This window comes from Dendrobium catenatum, unplaced genomic scaffold (genome assembly GCF_001605985.2).
Source record: "Dendrobium catenatum unplaced genomic scaffold, ASM160598v2 fragScaff_scaffold_43, whole genome shotgun sequence".
NCBI lineage: Eukaryota > Viridiplantae > Streptophyta > Magnoliopsida > Asparagales > Orchidaceae > Dendrobium > Dendrobium catenatum.
Genome location: NW_021318505.1, coordinates 1,000,097 through 1,013,212, shown reverse-complemented (window position 1 = coordinate 1,013,212; position 13,116 = coordinate 1,000,097). Strand labels below are relative to the sequence as shown.

The 13,116-nt window shown below is 33.8% G+C and overlaps 1 protein-coding gene across 1 annotated transcript; it reads left to right on the top strand.

The window, feature by feature from the left end:
* The first annotated feature begins 1,024 nt into the window (after nucleotides 1–1,024).
* On the top strand, nucleotides 1,025–6,259 carry LOC110108799 (disease resistance protein RGA2-like). The gene is given in 1 exon segment (XM_028693670.1): nucleotides 1,025–6,259. A coding segment is annotated over 1 exon segment (3,381 nt). The 5' UTR covers nucleotides 1,025–2,529; the 3' UTR covers nucleotides 5,911–6,259.
* The last annotated feature ends 6,857 nt before the right edge of the window (nucleotides 6,260–13,116 follow it).

Below are 13,116 nucleotides of genomic sequence, written 5' to 3'. Positions count from 1 at the left end.
CAAAAATATATTTTTAATTATCATTCAAAATTACATATACAATTTGAGGTGTCTACAATAGCGCTTGTCAATAAATACACATAATAAAATAAAATTCAATCCTATAAAAATAAAATCAATCAATCCAAAAGTCATATCTACTTCGACAACCAAGGCTTGCACTCCGAATTTGGTGAAATTGGAGTTCAGATGGTCCCAATTTTAATTTCAGAAGTTTTAAACTTGATTTGCCTTGAGATTCGTGCCCGAGTAAGATAATTTTTTAATGGTGTATCACTATTGATTTAGCTTGAGGTGATAGAACGATGCACATCATTTGAAATTTTCATAGAGTCGGGTTGTCCTTGGGGATTTATGATGAAATTTGCATTGAGATCTATAAATGTATAGAGATGAATTCGTAGAAGCTTTGCAAGTCTGATTTCATGTACTGATTGTACTTTTTAATGTAAAAGTTAATCTCTGTAGTATCCATCATTTCATTTCAATATGTTGTGCATTTGATGTGCTTGACATGAAGTAATAGAGAAGGTGCGTGTGCAAAATATTGATTTTCTAAGCATATATCTCATCTAAGTCATAAATTCTTTACGAATAGTTAGTGCAACATGAAGTATTAAAGCTCTATCTTGGAGGTGGCTTAGAAACTCACAACTGTGATCTAGTGTGGCTAGAATGGAAGATGATTGATTTTTCATGTGCTTCCCATCCACTCATTATGTAGGAGGAGCATATATTGAATTTTTATACATTTTGTGTTGGGTTCCACCATCCTATGTGTGCCATTAGCTTCTTCTTAGAAATGCAGGCATCCACATGGGTACAATCAATCATGCTAATGCAATTTTTGGCTATAAACAAAGTTGATTATCTAATCTTAAGGAGTTTGTATGTCATGATGTGCTATGAGAAATATCTACAAAGATGAGTTAATACTCCATCTTGAATTATGATATATCTTTCGGAGTTTATATATATATATATATATAATATATATATATAATATATATATTAATATTATATATATATATATATATATATGTTAAGCGGATGCTGATGGTTTAATATGGTAATCTACACCTTGTGCATAGTTTCTGCTAATCATTTGAAATGTGCTTATAATATGCATGTATGTCGCATGATGTATGAGTTCAGTGCTCAAGCTTAAGATTTTCATGCAGAACTCTTCTTCTACTTTGCATTCCTCATAGTACTGCTGATCCATTGAAATTTGCTTTTAGAACTCAATATTTGTAGTGGCGTTATCATGCCGTTCTTATGGATCCATTAAGATTTTAACAGAGATTGTTCGCAAATTCGGTAGAAAATCAATTAAAATTGCATTGTATCATTATTTATTTTTGAATGTTATTTACAACAATGGTTTTCAGTAGAAAACTAAAGAGTTTTGGCAAGCCTTGCATGAGATTTAGTATTAGAGCTCTAAATTACTTCAAATTTCTACAAGTAATGAGACCCAAATTCAGAGTCATTAATTGATGAACTACGTGATGATATCTTTTAATGGTTACGAGAGCATTTGACTGCAATGAAACTCCAACTTGAACTTGCAACACTTTCATAATCTTGTTAAGCTATATGGTCAATAAATTCTCACTAGGGATGGTTAGATCTATGGGAAGCTATATGGTCAATATACTTGTAGCACTTTCATAATCTTCAACCTTTATGCCATCGTTTCATGTTGAACTAGACAGAGCATCATTGCATCTGATAATAAAGATGTTGCTTGTGATCAAATACCCGACAATTTGAATTGGCATGTTAATCATGTTATAATTAATAATTAATCTTATTTATAAGAATGAAATTAATACATTTTCATTACAGAAAATGTAATTAAAATTATAATAATATGAAATTTTTTTTAATTTATTAAGAATGATGAATTATCAGGCAGGCTGTACTGAATGGAGCTTGTTGAATTTACTAATTTGGTGCTATTTAACATAATATATTTTTTATTTTATTCTTAATTTTTATTATATTTTTAATTTTATTATACATTTTTTATACTGATGAATTCAAGAGTCTTCATCTTTATCATTAAAGTCAAATGAATTGATTATATTAAAATGATTAAAGTAAAATAAATTTAGGAGAATACAGAATAGCATATGGATCTACATTACGGCATGTGACCTTTTGGAGCTTTGTGAAAAAGAAAGAATATTGGGGCTTCGTCCTTATTCCCCCCCAAGAAAAAAAAAAAGAAAATTAAGTGAAAGACAGCTATTTTTTTTTTTTTTGCATGTTTTCGACTTTAATGTCATCATGGAAGATAGGGAAGCGACGCCACATTTGACCATTTCCAGCGTGTTGATGTCTCCTCTAGGCCGTCGGATTTCAAAGGAACGGTTGAGATGAAGGATGTGAGGATTTCCCTTATCTTAACCAGCAGTATATCATCCTGAGCCGGTAGACTATCGTCTCCTCATCTCTTCCAAATCTCTTGTTATTTTTCCTCTTACTGTTCAGTTGTTCTGCTCTACATCGATCGTCGTTGCCATGGCGGATATGTTTCTTGATCCAATTATGGAGGAGATCATCAACGCTGGCTTCCGTTACCTGAAAGATCAAGTCAGATGGCAGACAGGCATGAAGGAGGAGCTGGTAAAGCTGCAAGAGAATCTCCCCCAGATCCAAGCTGTCGTTCACTTTGCTTCCAGCCAAGAGCAGATCACAGAACAAAATCCGCATCTTAACAAATGGCTATGGCAGCTACGAGATGCCATTGATGATGCATATGACGTGGTGGATGAGCTGGAGTACATTGAACTTGAAGAACAGGCGACCAAAAACAAGAAGCTGAGAAAGGTGCGTTCCATCATGAAATCCATGAAGAAAAAACTTGTCAAAATTGGCAAACGTGCTCTCAAAATTGATCCCACCTTGAAGCGACTGGAGGAGGCTGTGCAGAAACTTCATAGAGTTTCAACAACTGGTGTTGATACTTTCCTTCATCTTGTAAAAGACGCAAAGAAGGAGCTTCAGAAGCAGCAGCTTGAGCTGCACGGAGCACGTGAAACGGGATCCTTGCCTAAAAATGATTTCATCGGTCGAGGCAAGGAGAAGGAGCTTGTTACGGAGTGGCTGATCAGGAATCCATCAAATGAGCCTCGGGGAACTGATTTGTACAGAAACATTTCTCTTCTATCTATAGTGGGCCATGGTGGTATGGGGAAGACATCTCTCTTGCAACATGTTTATAAAGATGATGAAATTACGAAGGAATTTTATCTTAAAATGTGGGTTTGTGTTTCTAACAACTTCGATGTGAAAAAAGTCATGGCAGATATGTTGGAATCTCTTAAGAAGGAGAGGCCTCGTTTGGAGACACTTGGGGAACTTCAAAGGCGTGTCGAGGAGGAGGTGATGTCCAAATAGTTCTTACTTGTGCTAGATGATATGTGGGAGGAGGAAGAGCGGGACCAAAGTAAATGGGAGAATTTGCTCGCCCCTCTGGCTGCTAGGGCTTTTGGTAGTAAGATTCTGGTAACAACTCGAACGGACTCTGTTGCACTCATGTTTGCAAAAGTAATTAATAAGGAGGAGGAAATAGTTAAATTAGAGGGCCTCGAAGAAGATGAGTGTTTGCAGCTCCTCAACTCTCATGCATTTGCTGGTGTAGAGAACCCCCCTGATGATCATAAAAAATTAAGACCCATTGCTGGAGAGATAGTTAAAAAGCTTTTAGGATCTCCATTGGGAGCTAAAGTCATTGGTGGTGTTCTGAAGGACAACTTGGATGAAAGGCATTGGAGGACAGTTTTAGAAAGCAATTTATTGGGTCAGAATTCTATCAATTCCATCTTGAGACTGAGCTATATAGTTTTGTCAAATCATCTTCAAAATTGTTTTGCATTTTGTTGTATGTTCCCACAAGATCATACGTTTGATAAAGATGATTTAGTCCGAATGTGGATCGCATTGGGTTTCATTCAGCCTTCTAATTTTCAAGGAGAGACTATGGAGGATATCGGAGGAAGGTATTTTGATGTTTTGGTTAAAAAATCTTTCTTTGACGAGTTTGAAAACTACATAAAGTTTTCATTCTACAAGATGCATGATTTATTACATGAATTGGCACAGTCAGTTTCCATACAACAATATTTAAGAGTTGAGGATAGCGTGAAGTTGCCTTCTATAATTCCTGAAACTCTTCGATACGTGTCTATTCAAACTAAAGACCTAGACATCTTAAGAAGGATTGGGAAGATTAAACATTTGCATTCTCTTTTCTTCTTCTATGAAGATTTTAATCAGGATCTTTGCAGTGCACTTATTAAAATATTCAAAGCGTCGAGAAGCCTACGCTTATTATACGTATATGTTCCATTCTTGGAAATGATACCTGAGGAGATTGGAAATTTGATACATCTTCGATACTTGAAGATTTTCTGTCATAATTTGACTATGCTGCCAAGATCTCTAAGTAATCTCTATCACTTGAAATACATGATCTATGATCAATGGGTAACGTCAAACCAAGTTGTTTTTTTACCAAGTGACATTAATAATCTTTCTAAATTGCATTACCTGAAATTGTCCAATAATTATATTTCATCGATATGTGGGATTGGGAACCTAATCTCTCTTCAAGAACTGGATATGTTTGATCTTAGAAATGAGATGGGTTATAGAATTGATGAGTTGAAGTATTTGAATGATCTTTGCAAATTAGGAATCAACTGTCTTGAAAATGTGAAGGACGCCGAGGAGGCTCGTAATGCCCAATTATGTGAAAAGAGCAGGCTCACAGATTTGACCTTATGTTGGAGTAACACTTATTCGAGGAACATCGATTTAGATGAGAGTGTGCTCGACAACCTTCAGCCACCAAAATGTCTAAGGAATCTGATCATAACGAATTACGTAGGTTCAAGGCCTGCAATATGGATGAACAATGTCAATCCAATCTTCAATCTAGAGAAAATCGAATTGACAGATTGCTTGGAGTGTGAAACTCTTCCACCTTTCGGGCAACTTCGCTTCCTCAAGTCACTAGCACTTTCTAACATGCCGAAAGTAAAATGCCTCGAAAGTAAGTTTAATGGGATTGATCAATACCATGCCTTTCCATTGCTAGAGTTGTTATATATTTACAAATTAGAAGCATTAGAGGATTGGTTTGAGGCAGGAGTAGCTGCTGAAGATGGAAGTTTGTTTCCTTGCTTAACTGAACTGGTGCTAAGAAACTGCCCGAAGTTGAAAGAGTTGCCCTCTTTGCCTCCTAAGCTCAAGCGCTTTACAACAGAGAAAATTGGGTGGACGACTTTGAATTTTTGTAGCAATTCAAGTCCTATTCCCCTTGAAACATTAAAGGTCTCTTACTGTCAAAACATCACATCTCTTCCTCTAGCTGATGAAATAGCAAGGCTTGCAGCACTAAGATACTTGGAAATTATAAAGTGCCCCAATCTGATCTCTCTCGGAAGATATCGAGAAGTGGAGACCACTAATAATTGCCATCTCATACTCAACCATCTTATTATAAGTGATCCATCGGTGTTGCTAATGGAGCCAGTGAGAAGTATCGCCTCCTCAAAGAAGCTGAGTATTTCGTGGAATAATGAGCTGATTTCATTTCCAAATGAGACGGAGCAGTGGTTTCTGAAAGTTAGGTTTTCTCTTTGTGAGCTGGAATTCTCATTTCTCAAATCCTTACAGTCTCTCCCTTCCTTCTTCGGAAGCTTATCTTCACTTCAGAAACTATTTATTTATGATACTCCTATGCTTCGGGAATTACCGAACCTTCCTCCTCCTCTGGAACGTCTAACAATTTCGGGATGTCATCCAGAGTTAAAGAAGCGCTATCGAGAGGATGGAGGCTACGATCGGCACAGGATTGCTCACATTCCTCATATCTCTATTCGTCCCCGATATTAGGTCCAACTTGTGCTAGGCTTTACTTTGGGCAATGATGTGGCCAGTTCTTGCTCACCACCCGGATTGCCGAGGCTTGTTGGCAATCACTGGTGGTGTTTCAGATTGTTCTGTTTGGTTTCCTTGTTTGAGTTGTTGCTGCTTCTTTCATTTGGTTTTTGGTGGGTTGTTGCTGGTTTCCGCCTCTTGGATGGTCCTTGTCCGACGTTTGGGTGGTTGCAAGAAATTTTAAGACTTGTTTTGTGCCTGTTTGGCTATCTCGTCATTTATGTTTTTGATTGTGTAATCTTTCTTTTTCTTGGTTAAGCTGGTTGTATCCTCTTTCATTGATGGAATAAAATCATCTTTCGTTTAAAAAAAGTACTTTAATCTATCTCAACATGAACCAATATGTATCACTTGATTGATGTACTCAATTTTATTTATGTATCACTATACTTGGTGGTCCCTTTATATATAAATACATTCTTCTTTTAATATTTCATTATATATGCTGTCAAATGTATAATTTGATGCACTTAATTTTATTTGTATCACTTGGTAGTCCCTTTCTATATATACAAATATATTCTTCTTTTAATATTTCATTATGTATGTAATTAAATTTCAGAATTTGATCATTTCTTTGGCTCTTTTATATATAAATATATTCTTCTTTGAAATCTAAATAGTTGCGTAAAAATTCATTTTTTTAATTTTTTTTCTTATTGATTTGTCCAAATGAAGCAATCATTGAATTATTGTTTAATTTTGATTTTATATTTTTGAGTTTGCAAAAATAAAATGAATTTTGAATGATCCGTCATCTTTAATTAATCAATGAATTTTATTATTTTTTGATGATCTATATTTATAATATTCCACTAAGCCATTATGTCTGCTACAGAAGTTTGTGAATTGCCTTTATTCTGGTTAAAATTTACTGATTGTTGCTTGTTAATAAGATTTGTTGGACTAAACCCTATCTACTACAGATTTTCAAATGATTTTTTTTAGAATGACTACAGGTGTTCTTATATATATAGGGATTTGATCTTAAAAAACTGTTGGCTAAGCCACATAAGCTAATCAACTAATGTACGTTGATAGATAACTCCCAATTTTTTGTAAATTTAACTTTTTTGATTTGCTTAAACTTCTTATATTCTCTTATTTAAAATAGTTTTATTGTTAATTTTTGAATTTATTGTCTTAGATAAAAATTACAACTATTAACTTTATTGTTGATAGTACAACACGGAGAGAAGATATATATTAAAGATTATTGATTGAAAATTTTATTTTATTTTTTAATAACGAACTTGTTATTTATAATGTAAGATACTAATTATATTGTTGGATGTAAAATTTTTTACTTAATTGTTTATTGTAATTAAAATTTTTAATAACAAATTATTTTATTTTTTATGAGTTATTAAAAAAAATTGAAAATTAAGATTTTTAACTATTTCAAATTAATTTATAATGAACACAAGCCATATGAAAACAAATGAATAAAAAATAAACATATTATTCATGAATAATTTCGAGCATGTGTCATACTCTTAGCAAACAAATTTTTCAATTAATCAAATATGAACAAATAATGAGCTTGTCAAATTAGCTAGGCTAGCTCATTACCCATTTAATTCATTTTATTATTGGTTCATGTTTAGGACTATATAAATTAAATTGAGTTTAGTACGTTATTGATCAAATCCATTCATTTATTTTCTTATCAAATTCAAGCACAATTTATACATTCATTGAATTTTATAAAATCTAACCTCCAACAATTCAAATCATAAATAAGCTTTAATAAGACTCAACTATTTATATATTTGATACTAATAATTTAAACATATAACTTAATTATTAAACATGATCAAATTTATAAATTTTAATAAAAATTGTTGCAATTCATTAAGTATTATTTAAATTATTGGATACAAATATAAATATTAATAAAAAAAGTTCAAAACTACTTATCCAACTTTTTATTTGATATTTTCATTTCATATATAAATATCAAAATATAAATAACTTTTAAAACTTATAAACTATTACAAAAGTTTAATATAATAACATTAAATAAATAATTTTTAAAACTTATATTCTCTTATTTAAAATAATTTTATTTTTAATTTTTGAATTTATTGTCTTATATAAAAAATACAATTATTAACATTATTAATTGTTGATAGTACAACATAGAGAGAAGATACATATTAAAGATTATTAATTAATTGCAAAATTTATCTTATGTTTTGAAAATGAACTTGCTATTTATAATGTAAGATATTATATTGTTGGAGGTTAGATTTTATACTTAATTGTTTATTGTGATTAATTTTTTTAATATTTTTTACTATTTCAAATTAATTCAAACTGAACACAAGCCATAATATCATAATAGATACGTTAGAAAAGAACAAGGACTAACTATTAGATTCCTCGAACAAAAGGCACTACTGCAAATATTGCAAGCCAATAAAAAACACACTTGAAGTTGAAGTGAGGAAACAAAGATTTAATTGTTTAAGCTAAGCAATTTCATTAGTGAGTTATCAGAGCCTAATAAAATATATATCAACTCCAACCTAACATTTGATATTAAGTATACATGCTAATGTTGACCTACAACACGAATGCAAAAAGACTTTAAATTGTTGTAGCATATCAAATTCTATTCCCCTTGAAACATTAGAGGTCTCTAACTGTCCAAACATCATCCTCTCTTCTTCTGGCTGATGAAATAACAATACTTGCAGCACTAAGATACATGACAATTATAAATTGCCCCAATCTGATCCCTCTTGGAAGACATCGAGAAGTGCATATTACTAATAATTGCCATTTCATACTTAGCGATCTCAGTATAAGTGATCCATCGGTGTTGCTAATGGTTAAAAAAGCTGAGAATTGTGGTGAATGATGAGCTGGTTTCATTTATAAATGAGGCGGAGCAGTGGCTTCATGAGCTGAAATTTGCATTTCTGAAATCCTTACAGTCTCTCTCCCTTCATCCTTGGAAAGCTTATCTTTACTTCAGATTCTATATATTTATGCTGTTCCTATGCTTCAGGGACTACCAAAACTTCCTCCCTCTTTGGAATGTCTAACAATTTGGAAATGTCATCCAGAGTTAGAAGTGCGCTATTGAAAGGGGTGTAGGCTCCGATTGGCACAAGATTGCTCACATTCATCGTATCTCTATTTGTACTTGATGTTAGGTCCAACTACTTTAATGAAAATTTTGAAATACATAAGCGAACTTCTTTCTACTTATCTTATTTGTTTGATATCAAATGTGAAGAATGCAATCTCCCTCATCATTAACCAATTTGTATCCCTTAATCGATGTACTCAATTTTATTTATGTTAAAACACATATATGATATGTATATATATAGCACCGACAACCATCAATCTACAACCATACGCATCGGCAATCGACAATCACAATCGACAACCGGCAACCAATTATTTGCAACTAGTCGTCGGTAACCAATAATCTGCAATCAATAATCATCAATCAAAGCTTCTAAAGACCAATTCCGGGACCAAATAATGTCCCGAAGCTCTCGGCCATTGACTATCTTTCTGACCAGACGGATTGAAAGGTTAAGTGCCATCCCCAACCTCCCCATGAGGGGAGGGGATGCCGGAAGGCTGCGGGAGTTTCGAGGAGAATAAAATATATATTTTTTAAATAAAGTAAAATCAATAAACGACAATAATCAATTGGAGCTTCAGAACACGATTTCGGGACACGACAACGTTCCGAAGCCCTCGGCCATTGACCATCTTTCAGACCGGGAAGGTTTGAAAGGGTAAGTAGGCCCCAACCTCCCCACGAGGGAAGGGGGAGCCAGAAGGCTGTCGAATTTTTGAGGGGATTCAAAATATTTTTGAAATAAAGTTAAGTGACTTAATCGACATGTCGCGCACAACAAGGACCGTCGAAGACCAAATTCCAGGACCCGACAACGTCTCGCCCCTAGCCGTTGACTATCTTTCCGATCGTGCAGATTGAAAGGGCAAGTGCACTCCCCAACCTACCCGCCAGGGGAGGGGGCGCCAGAACGCTGTCGGATTTTTGAGGGAATAAAAATAAATTTTTAAAATCAAATAAAATCACTCAACTGGAAATGATTTGCAATCAACAATCATCACAAGGACCATCAACAATCATCACAAGGACCTCCAAATACTAATTCCGGGACCCAACAACTATCTGAAGCCCTCGATCATTGACTAATTGGAGAACATTCAATTGAACAATTTAATTTAATTAATCTGAAACTTCGCAACCAAATTTAATTGAGCAGTTAACAGGAGCCTAATGAGTAAATCATTTAAACTTGATAATCCATTAAGTAAATTGGCTTATTACATTTGGTTAATAATGCAATCAAATTTTGTCATTAAATAATATTAATTAAATGAATTATTGGATCTCTGTTAATGTTTCATCTGATTAACATATTAATAATGAAATCAAATGAAATTGGGAATTAAAATTAGCAAAATATGTTAACTAATAAGTTAAACATATTAATATTATAAAAGAGCTTTAAATAAATTAAATTCAAATATTAATCAATACAATCAATCAACTAAATTTCATATACTCAACTGACTTGATAGAAAGATTTGATTAATTGAACAATTGTGATATTTTCTTAGTGAATGAACTTCAACAACAAAAAAATGGAAATTTAAAAGTGTTCAACTGATAGTGGATTAAGCCTGCCAAGTATCACTATGCACTATGTGCGAGTAACTAGTGCACTGGACTATGAATCAAAATGATTGATATAAAGCCACTGGATTCGCAACATACTTGTACAAGCGAGCATAATGCTATATCCCTACGATAATACTGAAATGACATTTGAAAATATCCCTGTATGTACTATGAAAAAATATGTTAAAGTTACAAATACAAATGTCCGAAAATGCTGCGCAAGGTCAAATGTTCACTAATATAACATTCTATTTTCAAAATAAATCTAACCTATATGTGCTCCAATCGTCATATATGAGTCCCAAATTTAATGATTCGAGAATATTGCGCAGGTTAAATATTCAAGTTTCATTGACCTCCTCAAAAGAACTAGAGTCGACATAACTTGAAGTACAAAATGTCTTCCAAAATTCTACAAAAATACAAGTGACCTTAACATCACCCCGATGATAGCCGCATTGACAGAAAATCTCAACCGGAGGGGTCAAATCTCAAATCAAAACAAAAGTCCAAATTATTGAAATAAAATCTATCATATAAAAAAACTTAAAACTAAAACTCATCAATCTCCTGCAACCGTTTGTCGGGGGTGATAAATTTGAAAATTAATCTCATCTTATAAAGAGCGAATATGTGCCGAGTGTATCACTAAAATTCATCCTCAAATAGTCTCTTGTTAGCAGGAGTGTGGCACATGCCCTCTGATCTAGTGGTCTTGCCGCAAAATGGCACCAATATAATATAAGCACGGCCAAAGCTCGTATGTTCCCTAATGGCGTCAAACCCTTGAGCGATGAATCATATGGTATATTCGATAGACATAAAGCCCTCTATTAGCTAAGGTGGATTTAAATCTATCCTCTTAAATAAACACCAACCCAGGTCTACAAGATATTCTTGGATGAAATAACCCATGGCTGTCGATAAGGTACCTTCTATCAGGTTGGGTCGACTACCTCCTCTGATTAAGTAGACTAGAGAACATGACAACGGGTTTCCCCCACCCGATACATCAGCTCGAGTGTGGTTTATTTGATGGTGGAGTTTTGTTTACCACGGACGCAAGCCGCCATGATTAATTACATCTCGAGCCTAGGGCCTAAGAAAACTCTCGATTAAGGATCCGATATTATTCTTCCTAAAAAAGAGGATTGGCACATAAATAGGATACTAGGAAATCCTACTCAAAAGGAAAGACATGCTCAAGGGGCTTAGTCAACATACACGGTTTATTTTAACATCCAGGGACTAAAGCTTTAAGGAGGGGATGAAAATCAATCACTCAAAGCATCTAGAGAGAAAGGATGAAAGTGACACCATCTATGTGGCGCGGATGAGTAGGATTTATATTTCTTGAAGAAAAAGAACTTACTCACTATTTAGGCATACTACAAGGTACCCAATATAGTAGCCTCAAATCTTAGATCTAAGGTGAGTTTAGTGTTCTACCCAATACTAACACCTGTGCCCTAACTAATATAGTATGGGCTTATACCCTACCTGAAAAGGGATGTCAGCTAACCACCTAAGCGCTTAAAATCCATATAATCTAGTCTTTATGAAAGATAGGTAGGTATTTTAGTGTTTTAAAAGTAGGGCCGACATCTAGAGAGTTTTCTAATTGGTCATAGACTTATGTAGGGTGAATGCTTCTAGAGCTAATGCAATTAAATTTTTAATTAGTTGGTTTCTAATACAATACATGCTAGTTAAAAAGGCTAAATCATGTATGCTTGAGATTTCAAAAAAAAGCTTATATAAAAATAACTTTTTAGAAAAGACTAGACCTCCCTAGGTCCTGCACTTCATCCTTATAGGACAGATTATCCTAACTCTACCCGCTGGCGAGGAGATATCTTATTAGAATGAGAGAGAAGAATGCATTTAATATGCATGCGACCCCGAACAATTCTGGCTATTCCCTAGGTCATTAAGTTTCTAAATTATTTAAATTTTAAAATTTTGAATATTAGTTATGAGTAGAAAAAGTTTTATTCCTAAAGAACCTATCGTAATCAGGCCATACACATGCAAGAAAAGAAACCTAAAAAAAGCAGGCAATTTCTACTACGCACAGAAAATAAACATCAATATAAATCAACCAAAAAAGTAAAGTAAGAAAGTCCACGATAAGTGTCGTATAAGTATAACCCTGGGCTGTAGAAAAGTAATAGTGGCGAGGCTCCACCGACAACAACCTATATTCTAATCCTAATAAATGATGCAAGTCTTAAAAGCTGAGCATTTTATCTTCAAGTCTTCGTCTTCAGGTGGATCATCCTTCTCCGAGATCATCTCCCTTTGGATCGTCTCCTTCAAGCTCCATCTGGTTTATCCTCTAGAAGGGTATCCAAATGACTAAGAAATTCTGAGAGAGAGCCTTTCTTATTCTCTTTGGGTACCGAGTATTTGAAATGTCAGACTTTTGAATACTTTCACAACTCAATAATAATTACATCAAATTACATTTAAAAGAGAAA